General features: G+C 43.5%; 2 protein-coding genes across 3 annotated transcripts; one reads left to right on the forward strand and one right to left on the reverse strand.

Annotated features, from left to right (window-relative positions):
* The first annotated feature begins 1,307 nt into the window (after nt 1-1,307).
* Nucleotides 1,308-9,188, forward strand: LOC138198255 (protein Tob2). The gene is made up of 2 exons (XM_069149571.1): nt 1,308-1,524; nt 4,126-9,188. Exon 2 carries the CDS (start codon nt 4,331-4,333, stop codon nt 5,537-5,539), a length of 1,209 nt encoding a protein of 402 aa, XP_069005672.1. The 5' UTR covers nt 1,308-1,524; nt 4,126-4,330; the 3' UTR covers nt 5,540-9,188.
* Nucleotides 9,189-10,423: 1,235 nt separating this feature from the next.
* On the reverse strand, nt 10,424-22,227 carry tefb (TEF transcription factor, PAR bZIP family member b). Of its 2 annotated transcripts, none has more exons than XM_069149574.1 (4): nt 21,770-22,227; nt 15,887-16,471; nt 14,526-14,743; nt 10,424-14,038 (listed from the first exon to the last, which is right to left on the reverse strand). In XM_069149574.1, the coding sequence occupies exons 1-4, from the start codon at nt 21,873-21,875 to the stop codon at nt 13,823-13,825; spliced, it is 1,125 nt and encodes a 374-aa protein (XP_069005675.1). In that variant the 5' UTR covers nt 21,876-22,227; the 3' UTR covers nt 10,424-13,822. The 2 variants fall into 2 exon arrangements, with proteins under 2 accessions (XP_069005675.1, XP_069005674.1); XM_069149573.1 differs by lacking the exon at nt 21,770-22,227 and adding an exon at nt 17,093-17,438.
* Nucleotides 22,228-22,764: the final 537 nt, after the last annotated feature.

The following is a 22,764-nucleotide window of genomic DNA, read 5'->3' on the forward strand; positions in this document are numbered from 1 at the left end:
ATGCTCTCTGAAATTAGTCTACCTAACATTATCTTAAACAGTTGGGTATATCAAAAATAGTCAGGATATTTTTAACATATACAACATTCTGTTTACATAGTCCCAGATCAAAAATAATAATCCTAAATCGACACTCTGACGAGGGCCATTCTGTTCAAATCTTTTCCTTTTGAAATATTATTATTGGTACTTTTCTAAAGTAAAAGTTAATCTACAGTAAATAAAGTAAAATTCAACTAAAAAGTCTTGATGGCTTGTTCTATTGGTACTACACCAATATCACATATAGCCTAATATTATAGGCTATAATTTACAAAAATATACATGCTTTGCATTTTTAATGCTCACTTTTTCTGTTTCCCTTAGGTTCTTTTAGATAGGCTCCATCACATAATACTTACATTATGCTTCCAGAAAAAGGGAAATCTACTTTCGAATGCCTTTTGATGCCAAATATTAACTCACAATTACATGCCAGGAATGAATGTTGTTTAAGGGTACCTTTATGGGAGAACATGTGAAAATTCCATATATATGAAATTAAGAAATGAAAATGCTTAACTCTAATTTAGCATGCTTCATCAGACAGTATTGGTACCCAATGGTTTTGATTCATTTGTGTCCATTCGAGTGCTGTAGATATCTGATCCTCGAGTGAAGACAGCTTTATAATTGTGGAAATGAAAAACAAAACTAACAAAAAGCTGATTTAAAAAAAAAACTAAAAGTAACACAAACTAATTATTTCACTGTGAACTGCAACTCGTTTAGCGTTTGGAACATCATTTCCCATAAGCCCCTGTTAAAAGTCAAGTTGCTTTAGCTGCAGAAGCCCAATAACCTGCGGGTCCTCCCCCATCTCAGCCAATAGAGACTCTGTTGCTATCACCGCTTATATTTTTAGTAAATTACTCAGCACGATGGGAAACTACAAATATCTCTCCGCCACATAAACTAGAGACTTGTAGGTAATTTAGGATTTTATATGAGGAAAAAAAGGTTCATATTTTCTGTGTTTTTGGTTTCGCCTCTTTTTTTGCGAAAGACTGTTACGCATCATGTCTTGAAAGTAAGAAATGTCATGTTCCTTTTTCTTTTTCATTAAAAATCAATACGTGGATTAACATTAAAATTGATCCAAAACATTAGGATAGCATCATTGATTTACCAGCAGGAGGACAGATGCGCAAATACCGTCAAAATAAAACAATAATATTAAAGCAGCCCCTATTATAATGTGAAGAAAGTAGTCCCTGCCATCACGGGGGTGTGGGCGAGTCACACTGTATAAATACGCCGGGTTGTCAAACAGTAAAGTTTCAGTAGACCCTCCATGCAAAGTGTCAGCTGGAGACAAAGCGGAAGACCCTTTAACCATCTGAGAATTTGGACAGCTGTAGACAAAATAAAGCCAAGGTGAAAATACTGGTGAGCAGTGAGTCGACACATCCGCCTTGAAATCAGAGACATCTCAAGGGAATTAAAAGAGGAGTACGAGTGGAGCTGGGGCATCAGAACCGATAGGTGAGTAATTAACTGCCAGCGGGTGCATGAGATGATTTTATTTGTATGGCATTAAGATGTAGGTAATTGACATGGGCATGTTGCCGTGTGCTGCTGTTGTTCTCCCCAGCAGCTTTGGGCAATCCATCAAATGCGCTGACTGTAATGAATGGCTGTGCTGCTTTCAGCCACCGATGCAGACAGGTTTTGTTTTTGTTCAAGTCCGTTATATATGTAGCCTATATGTATATCAGCTGAGGTGCCCCTCTGGACGCCTGCTCAGCTGCTGTTTCTTTTGTTGTTTTTGTCGGGGAGTCTTCTTCACGGCTCACTTGGTCGATGGGATGCTCACCACTTAATTAGCCTTTATAATTTAATTTACAGCGACCGTTTGGCAAGGAGGGATTCTCCTTTTGCATGTAAGCCAAACCAGTGTCCTCTCTGCTCCAGTGCCTTTTGACTGACATATGGCATTAATAACCCAGGTAGATCCTGCTGCCTTTCTTTGAGCTTGTCCTCGTATGCAAACATGGACGACGTGTGTATATATATTTGTTACAGTCTGACCTACCTTCTTGCACATTTACCAGCATTTCCAATCAGATATACATGTGCATAAGATGCAAACAATTGTAAGTTCTGTTGGGAGAAAACTGCAGTGAGGGACAAAAGGACAAATCACAACAATCCCTGCCTTCGGGCAGGCCTCTAAATGTTGCTGTCACCCTCAATTATAATATTTCAAAAGGGGTTTTGCTGTCCTGTATCCACCGCAGCTTATGTTTTCTGTGTCTCTGCTGTTTAACAGTTGAAACCTACATTGCTGTGGATGTTTAGCAGCACCCACTGCTCTCATAATGAGTCCCATGTAAACAAAAATAGCACCCTAGATCCTGCTGGTGGTCTGACCCGCAACAACAGGCCCGCAAAAATAAAAGCAGCTCATTTGAATCTGCAGGAGGAGCACAGGAACACTGTGAGGGGATTTATGAACATTGAAGATTAAATGTTGTTGTTTTTTTTTTTTTCTTTTTTTTTTTTATCTTAAATTGACAATGCAAGCTGTTCATGATTTTCAAGTACACTCCTGAAGCAGCAAATCTGCACATATGAACTGGGCTGCTCCTCTAATGTCATTGGATGACATTGGATTTTGTGTATCTCCCCTTTTTATAATAAGAGGAATTGCAGTTGGTAGCTTAGCTGTTTGTGCACTCAGGCTTCTCAGGGATGCTGGCCGTCGCAGGTGATGGACCTGCTGGCTGCTTCTCCAATGCCACTGTAACTCATTTTTAATTAAGGTGGTGGAGAGGCATTTGCACCACAGATGATGCAAAATGGGGCCCTATTTATAGCCTCATTCTAACCAGGCCCCATCTTATCCTTCAATGTCACCCTCTTGCATGCGAAAGAAAATGTAAATCTCATCTTGAACTCCTGCAGCCCTGCATCCCGCCTGTGCAGCTTTATCTGTAATAACATTAGAATTGTCTTTAATCGGAGGCGTCTTTCTAATCTTGGCTGCCGAATCCCCATCTGGCAGGGAAGTGAATGTGAGGGAATTGTTTTTGTGTGCGTGTATGTGTGAGACTGAAGGAGAGAGGGGAGGGGGTTATTGTGTGCACTGCATGCTGGGAAACTGTGTTCTGTGGAGTTGGCTAACTGTCCTGCCATTTTACACTTCCTCCTCAGTGAGCGTTGTGTTGCGTTTGTTTTGTATGTGATCTTTCATTGGGTTTGAGCCCGCACGGCGACGGATGGACTGTGACTGTGTTCAAGCATTAAGCAAGAAGCACTTCCTGGGATCGGATTCAGATTATACAGGATTTATGAAGCTCACAACGCAGCATCTGTTACATCCATCAGTGAATGCTGCACTTGATTAAACCCCAAATCTAAAACTGTGCATTCATAATAGCTTGTTTCTGACTAAGATTCACATTTGTGTAGTTTTATTTACCTCATAACACGCACAGCATGAAACTGACATTCACGCATCAAAACTTCTACACTGTAATATTTTCTATGCAATTTAATAGGATTCCTGCTGGCATGTGTGTCTCCCATCTTATTTGAAATGCTCTCACAGGTCAGTACACAAGTTGGTGACACTTGTGTGTGTGTGTGTGTGTGTGTGTGTGTGTGTGTGTGTGTGTGTGTCTTTCTTTCCTCAAAGCTAAGACTTGTATGGATGCTAAAGTGTGGCTCATTTACTAAACTATTGCACTGGAATTGAAGTTTATTGTGACCAAAACAATTGGTAGCATTTCTTTATTGTGATACAGCTTGAATGGGGGTGTTTTTGTCTTTGTTTTCTTTTGTTCAAAGAACTCGCAGATATCCGTAGTACACAAGTTCCACTGTGAGTAATAAACCATCTGACATTCTTAACTACAGTGCAACCAAGATTGAACCAAAACTGTAAAAAATACTTGCATAAAAGATCAAATTATTAACTCAAAGAGCCTGTTCATTCGGTTGGCAGAATGTGTACCCCGTACAAACCACGGCATCTGTGTCCAGGAAACATCAGTGTGATGTACTCTCTAGATAAGAGAATAAGAACAACAAATTCCTCATGTTCTCGTCAGATAAAATTACTGTTTTCTTCTGTCTTCACAGTTGGGACCTGAAAACACGACAAAAACAGCCTGCAACCTGCTGCCTCTGCCTTCAAGGTGCCTTTACCATGGTGACACTAAAAGAATCATACACTTTACAATAAGCCAGAGGGAACAAAACAAGTTGTTACAGCTGCATTGCCTCACTCTGAGCACCGTCGTCTTTAACACTTAGTCCCCCACAACGGCGGCGACCCGGTGCAGCCATGCATCTGGAAGTGAAGGTCGCCCTCAACTTCATCGTGTCCTACCTGTACAACAAGCTGCCTCGGCGTCGAGCTGACCTGTTTGGTGAGGAGCTGGAGAGGATACTGGTGTCTCGTTTTGAGGGTCACTGGTACCCCGAGGCTCCTCTCAGGGGTTCTGCCTTCCGCTGCATTCACCTGGGAGCGGAGAGGGACCCCGTGGTGGAGCTCGCTGCCAAGAGAAGCGGACTGGACACGGAGGAAGTGCGCGCAAATGTTCCTGCAGAGCTGAGTGTGTGGATCGACCCTTACGAAGTGTCCTACCAGATTGGAGAGAAGGGGGCGGTGAAGGTGCTCTACCTGGAGGACCCGCCGGGCCTCGGGTGTGAGAGCGAGAGGGCGGAGGGGCTAATCAGAGAGGGCAAAGGAGATGCGGAGGTGGAGGAGGCCAAGAGCCTCGGCTTCAACCCAGATGCTCAAGTGTTTGTACCCATTGGGAGCCAGGCATCTCCTGCCCGCATGCCGTCCCTCTCCAGCTCTCCCACACCTCTGTCGGCCCCGCCCTGCTCCGGGCTCTTCAGCTACCCCAGCTCCAGCCCACCCACCGACCCTGGGGTCCACTCCTCCAACACCTCCACCCCATCTCCCCCAAACGGCGGGCTGCCCTACCTCTCCACTCAGCAGCCGTCCTCCACCCTTCCCACCGCCCGTCCACAACCCATCACCTTCACCACCGCCAGCTTCGCCGCCACTAAATTCGGCTCCACCAAAATGAAGAAGTGCAGCGCCGCCGGGTCGGCAGCCGGCTCTGGCGTCATTGTGCCGCCTTCCCAGAGGATGGTCTCCCGCTCTCCCACCAACATCTCCGCACCAGAGCTGCTCAAGCACAAGCCCCTGTCTCTCTCCTTGCACTCCCTCGGAGGTCCCGTCCCCAGCCAGCTCTCGCCCAACGCCAAAGAGTTTGTGTACCCAGGATCGCCGGGCGCCCTTTACTTCGACGCTGACACCCAGCCCATGCAGCCTCACGCAAGCCCCTTCCAACCCCCGCACACGGTCAACACCCATCCGTCCTTTGACCCCTTCTCCAGCCCTCCCGCCCAGAGCGTGGGCATCATTGGGAGCAACGGAGGGATCTCTTACATGGAGAAGCCCCCATTCGTCGAGGGTTTAGGAAGCTACAACCTGCAATATCCCAGCCAGTCCTTCCAGCCTGTGGTGCTGGCCAACTAAGCCTTCATTTGTACTGAGAAGAATCGTCGTAGGAGGAGTTGGACGTAGGACAGTGAAGCTCCAGATATTTTCAGTTTTTCTAACAAATTGTTCTAATACTAATACATGTTAAGAATTAGTTTTACTACAAAGATTTAAAATACCACGTCCACTGAATATTTCATGTGACTTGTTTTTGTATATCTGTAAACCCACCCACCCACCCACCCTCCCCGCATCCATCGCTGTTACCTGTCACATTCTGTGTTGGCTTTGACAGGAGTTTGGGGTGGGGGGGAGGGAAGGGGGGTTGCTTTCTTTCTACCTTTAGTCGTTGCCAATCGCTTCTGTTTATTATTTTGCATTGAATGTTAATGTGAGAGACTTCTTCTCTTTTTTTGTTGTTGTTGTTTTCTGTTGACTTGAAGTCTAATGGACTCGGTTCTGGTACAGCTCCGTTTTGCACTGCACTGTCATGCTGTGAAAAAGGACTTTGCCAAGTCCTGCAGGGAACGATGGCTGTAGGAAACTCAGCACTTTGCTCTGCAATCTGCTCTGCCCTACTTGCCACAAATACAGGAGGGGGCACGGGGGGGGGGCTCTGCTGTCTCTGTGTGTGTTGTTCTGTTTTAGTTGTGGCTCAGTGTGGTGGAGAGACTCACTGTTTGCAAGTCAACCCCCCCCCCCCCCCCCCCCCCCCCCCGCATTACCTTTTTGAAACGCACAACTCGACTCTGTTGTTGATGCATATTGAATGGAGGTTATCGTCAGCTGGAATGAGAGCATGAGCAGTGTTTAAATGCAGTAAGAGAAGGGGGGGGGGGGTAAGAGAGCGATGTAGTCGAATGTATTGTACCTGTCAGGGGAAATTGCAGCTGTGAAGGTCGGAGTAAATGTGAAAGACAAACGAGTTTTTGAATTTTAAAACAGTAACCATGTGCTGATGCCTCAGTTGTACGTGCAAGGATGGAAATTATGGCTTCACACGTGTATTTAAATTTGGAAAAAAACATGCACACACTACACGCTTTAATATGTGCACGTACACGCAGTTCCAGTCAGCTGTGTGTGTGTGTGCGTGAAGGTGAACAGGCGGAGAAGGAGGTGAGGGGGAGGGGACACAGCAGCTAAGCAGTAGGGATTGTGATAAATGGCTTAGCATGACTTTGACTATGAAGGAGAGGTTTTCCTCTGCATGGAGAAGAGGGGAAGGGAGATGGGAAGACCGAAGGAAATGATGGTGAGAGAGCAAAGCGGCTCGAGGGTTGTTGCCTCTGTGCCCTCCAGGGTGTATTGGCTTAGAAAGCGGCACTTTAAAACCCAGAGCACGTTTGTGGTGAGCTTAAATGGTATTGAAGCCAAAGGCTCACACCATTCTCTCTCCCCTCCTCTTGAAATTCTCCCGTGATCTCTGCTCCTCCGGCTGCTACAAAGAAAAAAACAGAATCAAACCGTTCAGGTTGCTCTGTCTCCTCTCCCAGCTGCAGCGATGTCAACAAAGAGGAATGTTCTTTATATTTCTGTTTTTTGTTGTCACCTCATGGGATAGCTTGTCAGATATCTGATGTTTCTAACAATGTGTATTTAACAGCCGGGTCCAGTGTCGTCGTTGGTTAGTCAGGACAGGAAGGGTAACGTCCTCCACGTGTCCAGCTGTCCAGCACTTTATTACTGATGCTGTGTGTGTCACCGTTAGCACTACACCCCTCCTGTTCGGCTCTTTTATTCAGCTGTCATGAAATGGTTTAGAGATTAAAAGAGGAGCTAAAATTTGTATTTCATTGCATTGTGGTGGCGAGGAGACGCCAATCAGTCTTATTCTCAGCCGTTTAGTTGAATGTTTTCCATGCCGTTTTGTAGACGATGGCTCGAGGACCTTTGATTTGTGCTCACGCTGGGTTTGCAACGTGACAGGTTGTCATGTGCATGCAAGTTTTATTTCTTTATTTTGGGGATGGGTGAGGAGATGCGCATCTCTGTAAATGTTACGATTGTAAGGGGAAAGATTTCTAATTTTTTGTTTTGTAATTTATTTCCACTACTTCTATATTTTCCTTTTGGCAAATGATCACTCACATTTGTATAAGACATGGCGAGTCCAGGAATATGTATATATAAAAAAAAAAAAAAAAAAAAAAAAAAAAAAGTTCTTATGTTCAGATTCTTTGTTTAGTTTCTTACATGCTGAAGTTATTTTTTCAAAAAATAACATGAATATATGCAAACTGAGACAAAAATAAAGATGTACAGAATAAAGTATTGAATGTGTATTGTACCTTGTACAGCATTTTGTCTAATAAGACGGGTAAATGTATTCATTCTTCAGTTTGGATTTGGAGTTTTAAGAAGTGAATGTTTACAGTGGGTTTGTGTAGGAAAAGATGGCTGATATCACTTTTTCTGTGCTCCCAGGGCAGTCTGACAACACTACTCCCATCGGCAGTACATTGAAACCAAAAATCTCCACATTTAAGATTCATTTTTCAGTGCACCGTCCATTTTCCCTTTATATATGAATTCACTGCATTTCCTGTGGCCACCCCTCCTTTTTTTTTTTTCCACTGACACTCCTGTTTTCTTTGTCCACTCCTCTGATTTGTCTGAAAACATGTTTAACTCTCCTTATTTTTTATATTTACCATCTAAATTTACTTAATCTCACTACTCCCCCCCCCCCCCCCCGCCCCGCCCCCTCTCACCTTTGTTTTCATCCTCGCTCCATCAGCCTGGTCCTTTCCATACTGATACTATAGCCATATCCCAGACTGTCTTTGCTTACACAGATGCTCACCCTTCTCCAGTGCAATGTAATGCCATAATTTAAATTACCCTGAAGGATTTAAGGGGTTTCTACCTCTCTGCACCCTAGGAAAAAAAAAAAAAAATCCAGTATATCTCTTCAATAGGAAGACAGTGTTATGACAGGTTTGGAGGGATGAAGGAAATGAATGTGCTGTGAATGTGATTCTGATCTGTTGTTAGCCGACCCTGGTTTAGATGGCCTACGTAAAAATACGTCCTGGAGGGATTCTTTTCAGTCTCATGCATGTCCAAAATGAATTCAATCAAAAAAATATTTCACAGGTATCACATTATTCAGCGCAAATGAACTAAGGTCTAGAATTAAGGATGTGAATGATTATTGGAAAAGCTGGTTTTCCCTCACATCTTTAAGACTAAATGCTGTTTTATGTTTTACAGTCAGTGTTTCAAACACATACCACACATCCGCTCTAAACGCAGGCAACTCTACAATCAGGGTCGGACATTAATGAGGAAGAAAAACAAGACTTTTGTATTCTGATGTCCTTTGCTTATATCGATGTGTGCGTTTTATTTTGCACTTTGGAATATTTCATTGTCATAAAAGAAGTTTATTTTCTATGTAAAATCTAACATTTAAGAGTAAAAATAGATATAATTAAAAGTTCAGATGATGTATAAATATAGTGCTTTCTTTCCTGCCTGTATTTTATTATTTTTCCTATTTTGTATCTGATCTGTACACCCTGTAGATGTATAATGAATCTTTCACTACTGAAATGCAATGACCTGTTTTCTGTGCTGCCCCCTCGGGAATGGGGAGTTACTACTGCGGTTTCTTATTGTATCAGATTCTTTTTTAAGTTTGTAATAAAATCAGATTGGCAAAAATAAGCATGGAAAATAAGCTAATTGTGTCGTCCTCATTGTTTGTGAGCATGCAGAGCTGTGAAACGGGATGAATCTTGAGCTCGGCCGCAGATTTATCCACCTCCACTCCAACCTCTGAACGTCTCACTGTGTTTGTGTTGAACATATTGCAGCTCAAAGATTATGAGAAGTAGATCCCCCGTGTTCCTGTGAAAAGCCTCGGATTGAGATTGCGGCGTCTTCTTATTGCAGTAAACAAATTCAAGGGATGTTTGATCAATAATTCAAAGCAAAGATGGAATCCTCAAATGGTGAGCAGCCAGATTGCAAACCACCCACCTCAGCTGGACCCATCCCAGCAGATATTACTTTACATTTCATCATGCAGCACTCTGTCTGCTTGCCTGTCTGTCTGCCTGCCCGTCTGTCTGTCCTGTGCTCGTGTGTCTTTTCAGCCAGCTGTAAGGTTGGCTCGCTCCTGTGAGGCAAACGTACTGGGGTTGCTGTGCTGAGTGGAGTAACATGGAGTCGTGTGCCATTAACATGCATGGCTGGGCTCCTCCTCAGCGCTCCTCCACGTTTTCAATGCCCACTCGCTGCATCCCCTCCCCTCCTCTCCCTCCCTCCCTCCCTCAGCTCATATGTCTTTCTCTGCATCCCGGGTTCTCCATCTTTCTGTCCATCCCCTAGCCATCTTGTTTGCCTCCATCTCCTCCCATTCTCCTTTCACCCACTGCTCCTCCCTCCCTCCCTCCCTCCCTCCCTCTTGCTCCTCAGCACCCTTTTCCCCTCCATCCTCACCACTGCCTGATCCTTTCCTCTCCTTGCTCCCCACCTTCCTCCTCCCCTCTCAATTCCCAGAGCCCATCCCTTGCCTCCTCGCTTTCTTTGCTCCATCCTCCTTACACACACACACACACACCCATCCCGCTGGTCTTTGGGGCTGCTACTGCTGCTGCTGTTATGCAACGCAGCTCCCCTGCGTGTCGATGTGATCATTACGCAACATCTCCTACTCTTCTGGAATACTGATGAGCAGCAAGACGGAGGCAGCGAAGGAACAGGGACAAAAAAGGAAGCCTTGAGAGTGTGTGTGCATGTGCACTCGGCGTGATTGTGCGCGTGTGTGCGTGCATCAAGATCTCTATTCCTTCACCAAACTGTATGTCTTTTGTCTTCCACTGTTTCTTTGTCCCTCAGCAGCAGCGTGTCTCCCATTAGAGCTGCTGCAGCTGGTCAATGACTCAGGCAAGGTCGAAGCAGGAGCCCACATGTCATTAAACTCCAATTTATTTCATATGCATAATACAAGATACAGTTAGGACATGGTACTGCAGTTGCATGTATCCAATACATGGTTAGGACGATACAAAAACACCTAACAAAAAAAACATGTTTATATAAAAAGATCAACATAAAGCAAAACACCACAAAACTTTAAAACATTCTTTCAATAGAGATATTTGAATTTATTTTTCCAGGAGTACTGAAGCTACTTTGAAAAGTAAACGAGGACATGGTGTGATTGATGCTAAGCACCTGAAGCCTGTGCCAGCAGTTTCAGATCAGAGGCTTAAACAGATGTTTAGACCTGCAGATGTGGACATGCTACCTTGCGCCACCTACAGGTAAAGAAAACATTCAGCAGTTTTACACCGGTGCCCCCTGCAGGCAGAGTGCTGGAACTGCTGTTTTCTATCAGCTTTTTGTGGCTGACATGCCATTTTAACCTTTAACTCACAAACAGCATGGAATGATTCTATTTGTCCACACGTGTTGTTTGTTGATTAAATATATCATCCTGGACAAGGTCGATCTGATGATGACATGCCTGACAAATCTCGATATTAAATATTTCTGTAAAACAGTCATGTTGAAGTTTTAATATTTGTTCCAACATCCACAATAAGCTTTAGATGTAAAAATACAAGACAAAGAACACATTTGCTATAAAAGGGGAGAATTCAGTAGTTACATTTACTGCCTATAAGTGGCATTAGGTTTTAAAAGTGCAGCAGCTTCCTTTGACTGTAGGGGGCAGCAGACACGCCTACGTAAATAAGTCGAAACTGCTGCTGCTGTTATTTGTATTTTTCAATTGGTGGTGCAGGTTGATGTAGAAGTGGAGAATCTGCTCACTGTTAAAAGTCAATGAGCGAGTTTGGGATTTTACAAGCTGGTTTTACGAGGCGCTCGGCATCAGAAAGAGATTGCTACATCTTGTATGTATAAAATATGATCTTGATTCATTGTCGTCTTAAAGCCTCTCCTGGCCTGTACCTTCAGTCAGCATTATTCAATTCAGTTAAAAAAAAAATGAACTAAAAAGTTTGCAATCGTCGACTACACTGATGTCTAAACAACAGAATGCAGTCAAAGTCAAGTTGGCATGAAAATGCAAAATAAAACACAATGCTAAGAAATGCCTGGTATACTACGCCATCGGGGAAATTTAAACAAACACATAGTTAATCAAGAAAACACAAAAGCACCAACTGATCCAGTGTATCTCGATATAGATCAATCTTTAGTAAATAGAAAACAATCCACACAGTGATCAAAAGATGCCGTTTTCAGCTGATGTTCGCCAAAAGGTCAAGAGCTGGCTGCACAAGGATAGGTGGTGCTATTATGCGAGTCAGACACGCAGGACATCGTAGCAAAGATGTTCTGCTTTTTTTTTGACAGATCAATAAACAATATACCATCAGCTTACCCATCCAAAAACATGTCCAGTTTTCAGTGATGGTTTACAGACATAAGTACACTTGGTGTTAAATTTACAAGAAAATGAAAGAGACAAGTTTACTGGGTTTCATGCATTAGGATCCCAGACTACAGAGGATCTAAACTGGAAGCACAAATGACTTTGGGGCATTTCTATTTAGTACATCATAGCGAATTTACATACAACATCATTACTTAAATTAAACAAGCATTACATAACAGAGTATTATTGCCACATTTATTTTTCTTTCCAAAAATCACGGCGATTACGAGCACAAACAGGCTGATTGCAAAGTCTGCATCAGCCAAAGACACTTGAGATATAGAGTCCCATAACAGTCTGTTAAGTATTTACTAATTCAGATTCAGACTCAGCCACTTTGGCAAAAAGAACTCAATTTATCAACTCGGATTGAAAGTTTTTCCAAATGGAACCAAGCTGTTTTCAATGTGCTCTCCACTTTGTAGCCCTACGAAACTTTTAACGTTTCAGAATAGGAAGCGTCGGATGAGGTAAATAAGAGTGTGCCCTGTCCTTTGTGTGCTCAGACACACATGTATCTCTGTAGAGAGAAAAAAAACAATCCCATATAACTATATAAATCTGTTTTAAAAACAAACATCCAAAAGCACAGTTTACCCATTGAATTCCCTGCTTAGTCATTGGTTTCATTATATAGATATTGTTCCTCAGAGGAAATAGAATTATCTGACATAATGTTGTACATCACAATCAACAGATGCATTATTACCATCAGAATAAATACAGCACTCATTGACTATTTGGCAAATATAAAGAATAGTGTTGGGTTAATAAAGATACAGTCAGAGTCTCTGTCTTAGGAAATAAAGACCGCGAGACAATCATCTATTTACAAAGTTTAGAAGCAATCAACTTCGGGCCTGGCTAATTTTGTTTTCTTTTTTCAAAAAGAAAAATCAATCAATCCAGTCATCACAACACCTTTAGCAGGCAGGCAGTGACTCTAGCGCCCTCTACTTGCAGTGTGCAGTAAAATAAACATCCCAACATTTGAACATACCCCTCCACCGGTGAGGGCCCAAGAGATCATCACAGGAGAGCCTTCAGCAGAAACCTACAGACAAAAACTATGTCTCTTTCTTACGTCTGACAAAATCTTACGTGGAAGCTGATCTGAGATTAGTAGAAAAGGAAACTCAATCAGAGTAGCTTTAAAGTGTGAGACATGCATGTTTTTCCCCTAGTAAGCTACGGCTCCTCCCACTGTGGTTGTGGTCAATAAGGCAGACAGCTGCCACCAGTATAATCTTTACACACTCTTAGTGTGTGGGTTCTTTTTTAGTAAAAAGTGCAAAAGTGGATTACACACTGTGGAAACGCACATAACTAAATGGTACAGGAGGCTCAGCCGGAGTATAAACTGAAGTGCAACACAAGGAAAAGTGAGGGACGGCAAGTGTGCACCGTTCTAAATACACAACGTCTGACTGACACTACTCATGCTTTGGTCCACTAAGAAGTGCTGTGCAGTGATAAAAACTGATTTGTGTGATATCTAAAAGCCTGTGATTCTGTTGTGCCGGCCAGCTCTCTCCATGTTTCGTGACTTTCTGGAACCTTTCTTGAGACAGACCGCGTTTTCCAGGTGTGTTTGACTATGGGAGTGTCCACAGTCCAATTCCTCTCTGAGTGTAGGAGCCAGGCGCTCTCCACAGGCCTTCCTCTGACCACCGCTCCCATCATACCTCACTGCCTGACAGTGTGTATCCAGAACTCCAGCATCGTGTTAGCAACGACACCTGGAGCCTGACACAGTGACTGGAGGTCAAGCGAAGACAACAGTGCAAATTTTGATTCCCTTGGTGCTTGTGTCTGGGTTGAATTCTGCGGGGAGGGGAGTTCTGCGTTTTCTCTCATTGACACTTCATGGGTTTGATTCAGATTTGTTTTTTTTTGTTTTTTTACAGCGGGCCGTACTTTGACTCATATCGGGTCAGGATGTTCTTACAGAGACCACAGTCCTTCCGCAGCTCGGACACTTGCTGCCTCAGCGCGGCGTTTTCCCGCTCCAGGAAGGAGGCGCGCACCGTGATCTGGTTCTCCTTCAGCCGCCGAGCATCGCGGGAACGCTTTGCTGCCAGATTGTTCTTCTTTCTCCTGCACCAGTACTTATCATCCTGAGGGAAGAGCAGTGAAGGTCAATGACAGAAAGGGATAGTTGAACTTGACCAACATCCAACAAGTGGACATCTGTGCTGTGGAAACATCCCCCCTCCATCTTTGATCTCTAATCCAAAAGCACCGCTCTGTTTGCAAATGCTTTAATCTAACGGGGGCCGAAGCCTCTGGTTCAGAATCAAACTCTGTCATTTAATAACGTGCGATACGCATCAGATTTGTCCGGGAAATCCTCTCTCTCTCTCTCTCTCTCTCTCTCTCTCTCTCTCTCTCAATGAAGATTTGGCGACTGTGAGGGTTACAGCATATCCTTTATACTTACTCTACCCTGCTCATTACAATATTTCTTTTTATATTTTTTGCTACATCTAACACACGTTTCAGCCGTTAATGTGCACAGACAATAAGAATAACTAGTGTATTAATCACTAAAATAACTTTTACTAAATCTGTTGGTTGTCGATTGACAGTTTGATTGAATCATACCTTCCGTTCATCGGGAACAAACACTTTCTTGGCCTTCTTGATCATCGGCTGCGGTTTCAGCTCCTCATCAGAAAACTTGTGCTTGCGAGGGTTGAACAGCTCTCCCCCCGGCACGCTGGACAGGACCAGGTCTGTGGGGTCCGGCTGGAAATTAATGTCCACCTCGATGGCATCTGGGTCGATGGGGGAGGGTGTGTTTCGCTCTGCAGTGGTACGATCTGTGAGTACGGAGGGAAGTAATGAGCTTTGATACAAGAGGCCACTCCAATATGTACTCCAGTGTATTTACACGCCTGCTGCCAAATGTCTGCAATGTTTTCAATCTAACCTTTTCATCATAATAGATACTTTAACACAGTACTAGTGCTCAAAATTACCGTGTATTTGAACACCAGACATGTTAGTTCGAGTGATTTTTCAGGTTAACTGGAGAGTAAATGCTGTTGCTGGTTGTGGCTACAAAACTGTGAGCATTTGTTGCATGTTCATTTGTGTTTCATCTGTATTTTAGAGAAAATAACCGGCATGAGTGCACTACTTTGGGATTAAGGCACCTGTGAAAGACATTTATCATTATTATTTCAATAAATCTAAATAAAAATAGTTTGATTATTTCAACTTGAAGGACTACATATTGCATTTCTAAAAATAAAAAAAAATAAAAAACAGTTTAGTGTAATTCAAACCTATTCAAAGATTATGTCATAAGTCAACTGTTTATGTGACCCACAATGTTTGTTATTCTGTTAGACTGTTTTTACTCTGTGGTAACTTTTGAGGCTGTAGTTGTAATTTTGTCGTACGGCCTTTTACATTTTTGCTCCTCAGACTGAGTTGTGAATGAAAATGTGCCCTGTGTTTACATGTTTACAGCAAACTCTCCACAACTCTTTTCAGCTTTTGGGAGGGCTGATTTTTCTGCTCAAGGTTGTGAATTACATATTTGCTTTAGCGCATTAAGATTAATTTTGACCGTTGCTGAGCTGACAGATGTTTCAGGCTACAGGTTTTAAGATTATTCTCAGCAAAGCACTGACGGTGTCCGCTTTCTGCCTCTAGTTTTTATAGGAAACCTGGAGATTTTATTGGTTAGTTGCTGTCTGCTTATATATGCAATGGTAGTTAATGTTATGTCATCTTACGCTGAGGAAACAAATTGTTCAGCCTCCAAAATCCAGTTTCTTGGTATAGAATTTAGGATTCTGGGTCGACACTAACTGATTTTTTTTCTAATTCAGGAACAGAAAATATGAATAAAAAAGCAAGTATCTGAGGAGGAAAACTAAAAAAGCCATCTTAAAATGTTTCTATGGGCTGTTATTGTTTAACAAATATCAATGCCCTAAATCTAAATTACTCACCTTTTTTCTTCCCTTCCACTTCTGCTGGTGCCTCCTCAGACACAGATTCCTCTTCTTGCCCTTCCTCTTCCTCTTCTTCTTCTTCTTCTTCTTCTTCCTCCTCCTCCTCCTCTTCCTCTTCCTCTTCTAGTTTTGCTGGTTGTAACGTAGTGACTGTCACGGTTTCCTCTGGATCTGAGGTGACCGTGGTGGCACGGGGGGAAGATGCTGCGGTGGAGACAGCAACTGCAGCAGCAGGAGAAGAAGGAGCGGTGGTGGTAGTAGTCGTCGCGGTAGCAATAACCTTGGGAATGGATTTGCCTTTGCCTTCCACGGAGCGCAGAGTCCGCTGCAGCGCCTCCTCCTCTAGGCTCACGGGGATCCCGTTCTCCAGGAGGAACTCGTCTAGGTCCATGTACTCCAGGTGGAAGGTCTCCCCATCGTAGGGAATGGTCTTCTCCCAAATGGCTGGGGTCAGGGAGGCTGATACCCCTCCGCTGCTTCCGCTGCCACCTCCTCCTCCTCGTGAAGCTCCACCAGCACTGGCTGTCACAGCCCCACCTCCTTCCACATCCTCAGAGGAGCACAGCTTCTCTTTTTCTATTTCTGCATGACAGACAGGAGGAAACAGCAGTTAGATAAATGGCTGCTTGTATTCAGTTCAAATGCTCTCCTGTGCACACATGACAAGTCCATTCATACGTGGGGAGAGGCTGGGTGGAGAGGGGTAGTGGTGTGACCTCTGACAAAACAAGTGGGTAAACAAAGGCGGGTTACAACCAAAGAGCCCGTCAGCGGGTCTGACAGGGAGAGAGAGAGAGAGAGAGTAGAGCAGGATGAGGGTTCGAGGAAATCACTGGGCAGATGAGGAAAGGCGTCCAACCCAAACCACAAACCAAAAGCACACGAACTAGGAACCAAGCAACACCAGACTAGTGTGTTTAATGAAACCCAAAGTAGTGCCCCCGCCTTGAGGTGTCTGTACAGGCTGGTTTGGCTGCTTGCAGGGCAGCACACAGGAGTTAGAGCTTGTTGTTCTCTTTGTTTCCTCGGATTAGACTTGCTTCGTGCAACATTTGGCATGTTAACCATAAACTAATTAACGACCTATTATCCGAATACATGTAATGTCAATGTAATGTACAAAAACATGAACTAACTCGCAGCTGATTTACAAAACAACGAGAACTGTGCAGCTTTTTTTTTTCACCCCCGTTTAAAGCTTACCGTCGTCGCCTTCCTCCAGGATGTTAGGAGGGGGGATGTCCATAATCTTCTTTAAAACAAAAGGGAAGGACGTCTGCGGAGCCGCAGCCGCCGAAGCGACATTACCGCTGGGTTGAAGCGCCACTGCCACCGCGACTTTGCCAGGCATTGTTCCGTGCCGAGCTCCGAGCAAACCGGGGCGGTAAAACGGTACCGAGAGCTGCCTCGAACACCGAGAGAGAGAACGGACACAAAAGAACCGCGGCTCTCCGCTTGTTTTGACAATGCTGCTGCTTTCGGACCGGTTTGTCAATATCAACGCTTTGGGGTGCAACAACAACACCACACAGACCCCTTGTTCTCCTTGCCCACCGGACGCGCTTGTTGGATATTCATGATCACGTGCCACGCCCCCCCCCCCCCCCCCCTCGTGGAATAGTAGGAGCTGATTGGCTGTCAGGGCCGTCACATGAATATGTATTGAAGCGGCTGCTTTTATCTGTGTAGTGGCGCTACCGCTGCTCATTGGCAACACACACACACACACACAGGAGATCATTTATTTACTTAGAAACACTGTACAGCACATTTGTGCAGAACGTGATGCGCAGTCAGAACATGCAGCCTCATACAGCCAGCATGTTTAATATATTTGGTTAATGTCTATGGCAATATGCATAACATAGAAAACGCGATGGCCTCCTGGCTGGAAGTTCCAGTTTCATGAAACCCAGACAGACTCAACTGCAGGTCTGCATCCACAAAAACTCTCCGTGCACCCACACTAAAATACACGCAGTGTGCTCATGCCATGACTTTTTTTTTTTTTGGTCGCTTCGTCCAAGAGCAACACACTCGTGGCCAAACACGTGCCCCCCGTCCCCCCCCCACCTACATCACGTGAAAGTACAAGCTGTCGAGGGGGGCGTGGCTTCAGAGGGTTCGCACGTGCAAGGCAAGGAGAGCTGGAGAGGGTACGCGCCACCGTTGGAACAGCTGGCACGGGGCATTTAAAACGACGCAGGGCATTTATATGCAGTCTTTACGCAGGACACGTTCTTCACCAGAGAGCTGCAGGGTTTTTTCCACATTAATTTAGCGCAATTTGTCTCTACTGCCTGACGAAACTGTAATGTACCGACCCACATGATAGTTTATAAACCCACAGATTATATGCGCCAGCAGTGCGCGGTCCAAACGAATTAACAGTCCCTGCACTTAAAAGCAAGAAACATACATTTCCATGCTGTTAAATGTTCCGTATCAACCAACACTTTATGAGTGCCACAAAAGGGGGAAAAAAAAAAAATCTCACGTTTCCGTGCACGCGACAGTGAGCGCGAGGGTGTTTGGGTTCAGGAACACGATGTTCAGCCTCAGAAACACCCCACCTTCACACATGGACCGCAAATAATAATAAGAAAAAAAAAAAAGCCTTCACCACTAATATGTGCTGTTTCTTTTACAACGGAAAACGAAGTGTCACTTCAGATTGAATACTTAAAAGAGTATCAGGGACTCTTTACTCGCCTGTGTTGCCTACGCAGCAGTGAGCACACGGAATTTAATAGGATATATATTTTTCTGCAAAGTGTATTGCACTGTAACCACACACTTTTTCTTAGATCATGCGTCATACCTCACCTCTACCTGGGCAAACATCTAACAGGTAACTACGGCAACCTTATATAGTCTTCAACACTCTGCAGAGTTTGGAGAAAAACAACAAGTGTTCTGCTGAAGTCTGCTGCGTGCACAGTGCAAACCATGCAAACATCTGCTGGCCCCGTCTCAGAATAAAGAGCTCTCAGTGCCCTCTACTGTCCATTCACACTGCACGTGTTCTCATGAAGCAGCAGCAGAGACAGGAGGTGGCCTCGTTCAACTTCTGAAACTTCTCAAATGAAATACAGGGTTTTGTTTGTTTTTGACCTCATGATTTGATCTGTCTGAGCAGAACACCAGTTGGACAGAAATCCGAGCGTATTTCAGAGTCCCGTCCTAATCAGGAGACGCAACACAAACAGCGAGAGTGTAGAAAGTGCAGAATGCCTCACTCCTCCAGGTGCTGGTTACAGGAAAGACAAGACGCTTTTTGTCACCAATAATTGTGCTTAAAGATGAGGAAAAAACACACTATGAAAAATAAATGAGGGTGTCACCAATCGACTGTACAGTAGTAAAGTGAAATGTACTGCAAAACAATGCACATCATGTGCTTGGCATATTAATTAATTCATGTCAGCACAGGCAACAAACACGACAGCACATTCGTTAATGTTGCTACTCCACGATAACAAGTCGATGAATAAAGCCCTGTTTCTATTGGAGTTTACAACATGAAAATTATTCTGCATGTATTTTAAATGTGTTCCGGTGATATAAACGTGTGTGCTACTACTACTACTACTACTACACGTAATTAAACAAGATGTCTGTTTAATCTAATGTCTTCCCAGCCTTGTGTATCTGGGTTTCAGGTCTACAGTAGCCGGTGTAAGTGGTCCATTTGTCACTCTGCCTCCAACAGCAAGCATTCATCATGCCGAGGAGCCAAGAGGCGACACGACGCTGTCCAAATTCTTCCTTTGCACAATACCAGCAGTGTAATTTATGTGCCGAGTGGGGAAGCACATGTTTTATTACTTTAGTGATAAAGTATGTAGGTTGCTGAGTAAAAGATTGGTTTACTAATTTTGAACCAAATGGCTGAAAACGTCCTTCCTCGACTGCAAAGCTTCAGTTTTCACTATAAACATACTCATTGTTGTGGCGCATGATTTGCGGCTCTCACCTGACCGTGATTGCTGTTCTGTTTTGCTTGATTCGAGTTCTGCATTTCATGCTGTTGAGCGTTCAACAGAAAGAAAGATGTGTTGATATCTATGACATGGCTTTTGATTGATTTCTCTCGTACCTCCTTGATATTGTTATCTACCTCCTCCAAAGGATCAACTCTACGTCCTGTTTTTATTCCATTTACACATTACCACTTGGATTTTCATACATATGCTGATGACATACAGCTACTGTACATGTTCCTCTTAAACCTGGGAAATCTGCATATATTTAGTGTAACTCAACTTTCTGATGGCAGGCGCTGGATGACTTCAATTTTTCCTCGATTAAATCAATCAAACGATTTTGCTTATAACTTTTGAGGCTTTGCATCACCAGAGCACTTATGTCATATTGCCTGACCTTTGACTTTGCTCTGTGAAAGTGCAAAGTAAGTACAGCATTTCTAAGGAGATGAACAAACTATCGCATTTTTTACAATTATGATCTGACAAAAACTGCCTCATCAGTATATTTATTTGGAAACATGTGGAGGTCCATTTAAAATCGGGTTTTGCCCAACCTCAACCGATGAGTTATAGTCCCTGCAATCATCGCACTGAGAGACCAATACATGGCTTTGTTGCCTGAACAAAGCTTGAGGAGAAAAAAACAAAACAAGTAACTTGATCCCAACGTATCTGGTTCACTTTTAACTGGAGACCTTTGCTGCATCTCTTTGTACTCTCCCTCACTCTCTCCTCGTGTTTCTTGTCTGTCCACAAGGTCATTATCAAATAAAGGCAGAAGTGCCCAAAAATAATCTAAAAAAGAAAATCAGCAAGAAAGTAAACATGAAGTTTATTGAGTGCACAAAGAAACTAATGATGTGATGAGACCTTGAGTGAGGACTGTTTCAGTGTTATTGCATCAGTTTCAGCCTGCTGTGTTGCGGCTGCATGGAGAAACAGCAGTCGGCCGACTGCTGTTTCTCCATGCAGCCATGAGCCTTTCATCAACTGTTGCGATGATCACCACAAACTATCACAATCAGTTTAACAGCGAAGTAAATGAAAGACAACATTTAATCCCAATCGAAATGGGGGTTCAGGTGTTTTGCAGTTTCCTGTACGTCACAGTTTAAGTTGTCTATTAGCGTAACAACTTTACCCTCGTGTTAAATGAAGTGTTGAGATATGGTAGAAACGCATCAATATAAAACAGCTATCCTACATTCCTTATTTTAAGTTCCAACCACAAAAAGTACCCTCAAAGGTCAGTTTATTACACATACTTGCAACGAACTACTGTCTTATACACCTCATTTATGTCACTGAGGGTAGACTAAATAACAAAAACATCTCTCTGCATAGTATAACACGGTTATCACAGACTGCAGCCTCCAAAATACACATTCATACAGTTTAATCAATACCTGAACACATTCAGCAGATAAAACAAAATCAGAACATTATAACCAGCAGAAGGGAGGGATTTACTAGAGGACCGCATGCACTGGTTAAAGATAGATGTACCTAATAAAGTGGCAGGTGACTCATAAATAAAACTACTTGTTAGGCAGCAGAAAGGCCAGTGGACCATATGATTGGATTCATATTACTGGTAATGTTGTAACTAGTTTTATTCATTTTAACTTGTTTATATCCTGTTGGGCAGTTTAATCTTTACTCTAATATATAAATAGTCATGTTTTATGTCAAATCTTTATCTAGTAAAGTAAGTACTCGCATAAATTAAGTGTCACACAAAGTAAAATACGCAAGAACCTTAAAGATTTAGATGCACTGCTTCCATACTTATACTTATAGTCCACCAACATTGTTACAGTCTGCAACAGGTAGTAACACTGTAATACTTTAAATATATATATATATATATGTATTACAAAAACATCCTTACCGGTGTCATCAAAGGCTGGGAAGGAGAATGGATAGTCTGCCAAGGACTTTAAGAGATCAGGAACATCGCTCCTCTCTCCAAAGAAGATTTGGTTAGCTGTTGACATGATGAACAACCGGTGTGTCTACCTCCCAATGTCGGAGACGAGAGTCTGTCTGAACGAGGAGCGCTCAAAATGCGAGTGAGTGAGTGTTAATGCTCTCAGCTGCTGACTTCAGTCACTTTTGTCCAACTTCGCATCATCACGGGGACGTCTGCATGAGGCCAGACCACCTGGATTCTAATGAGCACCGGCAGCCACGCCCCCCGGACCACGTTGACTCGCGGACGTGCACGTCAATCAACCAGTAGAGCCTATCAGAAAGCAGAGGTGGGAGAGGGGGGGGGAGGGCTCTGGCGAATGACAACCACAACAACAGCCGCGCTCCGCAGAGCACTTTTCTCTCCACGCAAGGCGAGCACGTGCAAGAAACAGTAGGCGGTCCACCACCCAAACGCCGCGCGCCACCTACTGATCGACTTAAAAAGTGCACGGCACAAAGCACTGTCCGGGGCGGGGATTAGTAGCAGCACAACACAGTAAAACAACAATTATGTAAACATCTTAATAGCTGTAGCTCAGAAAAAAAAAAAAAAAAAGAAAAAAAAGTCATTCATACACATGTCAGATTTTAATGTTTAGTGAATTTGAACAATAATTTACTTCTGGCTGGAAATGGCATAAACAAGTGAAAAACAGGATGTTAAGAAATTGTGATAGAGATATAAATGAAAACTAACTATTTTCATGTTTTTTTGTTTTTTTTTTACATTTTTAGGAAATATATCATGTCCATAATGTAACGCAGCCACACTGTGCAACCAGGGGTCCTCACTCAGCTTTTTGGTTTTAGCCATGACTTGCAATGGCCTAGTGATGGACTAGAAAACTACTGCATGAGCTGTCCTCAATTTATAGTTGATAAGAACGCTGAGAATTTTGGACATTGCCATTT

This window comes from Embiotoca jacksoni, unplaced genomic scaffold (assembly GCF_022577435.1).
Source record: "Embiotoca jacksoni isolate LCO1_2020_lvr unplaced genomic scaffold, fEmbJac1.0.p SCAF_15, whole genome shotgun sequence".
In the NCBI taxonomy this organism is placed as follows: domain Eukaryota; kingdom Metazoa; phylum Chordata; class Actinopteri; family Embiotocidae; genus Embiotoca; species Embiotoca jacksoni.

Coding starts and splice junctions, on each gene's coding strand:
- tefb (XM_069149573.1), bottom strand. CDS start 17,240: ATGCCTGGCAAAGTCGCGGTGGCAGTGGCGCTTCAACCCAGCGGTAAT. Junction 16,472..17,092: donor CCTGGAGGAAGGCGACGACG/GTAAGCTTTAAA, acceptor TCTGTCATGCAG/AAATAGAAAAAGAGAAGCTG. Junction 14,039..14,525: donor TTGTTCCCGATGAACGGAAG/GTATGATTCAAT, acceptor CTCTTCCCTCAG/GATGATAAGTACTGGTGCAG.
- LOC138198255 (XM_069149571.1), top strand. CDS start 4,331: ATGCATCTGGAAGTGAAGGTCGCCCTCAACTTCATCGTGTCCTACCTG.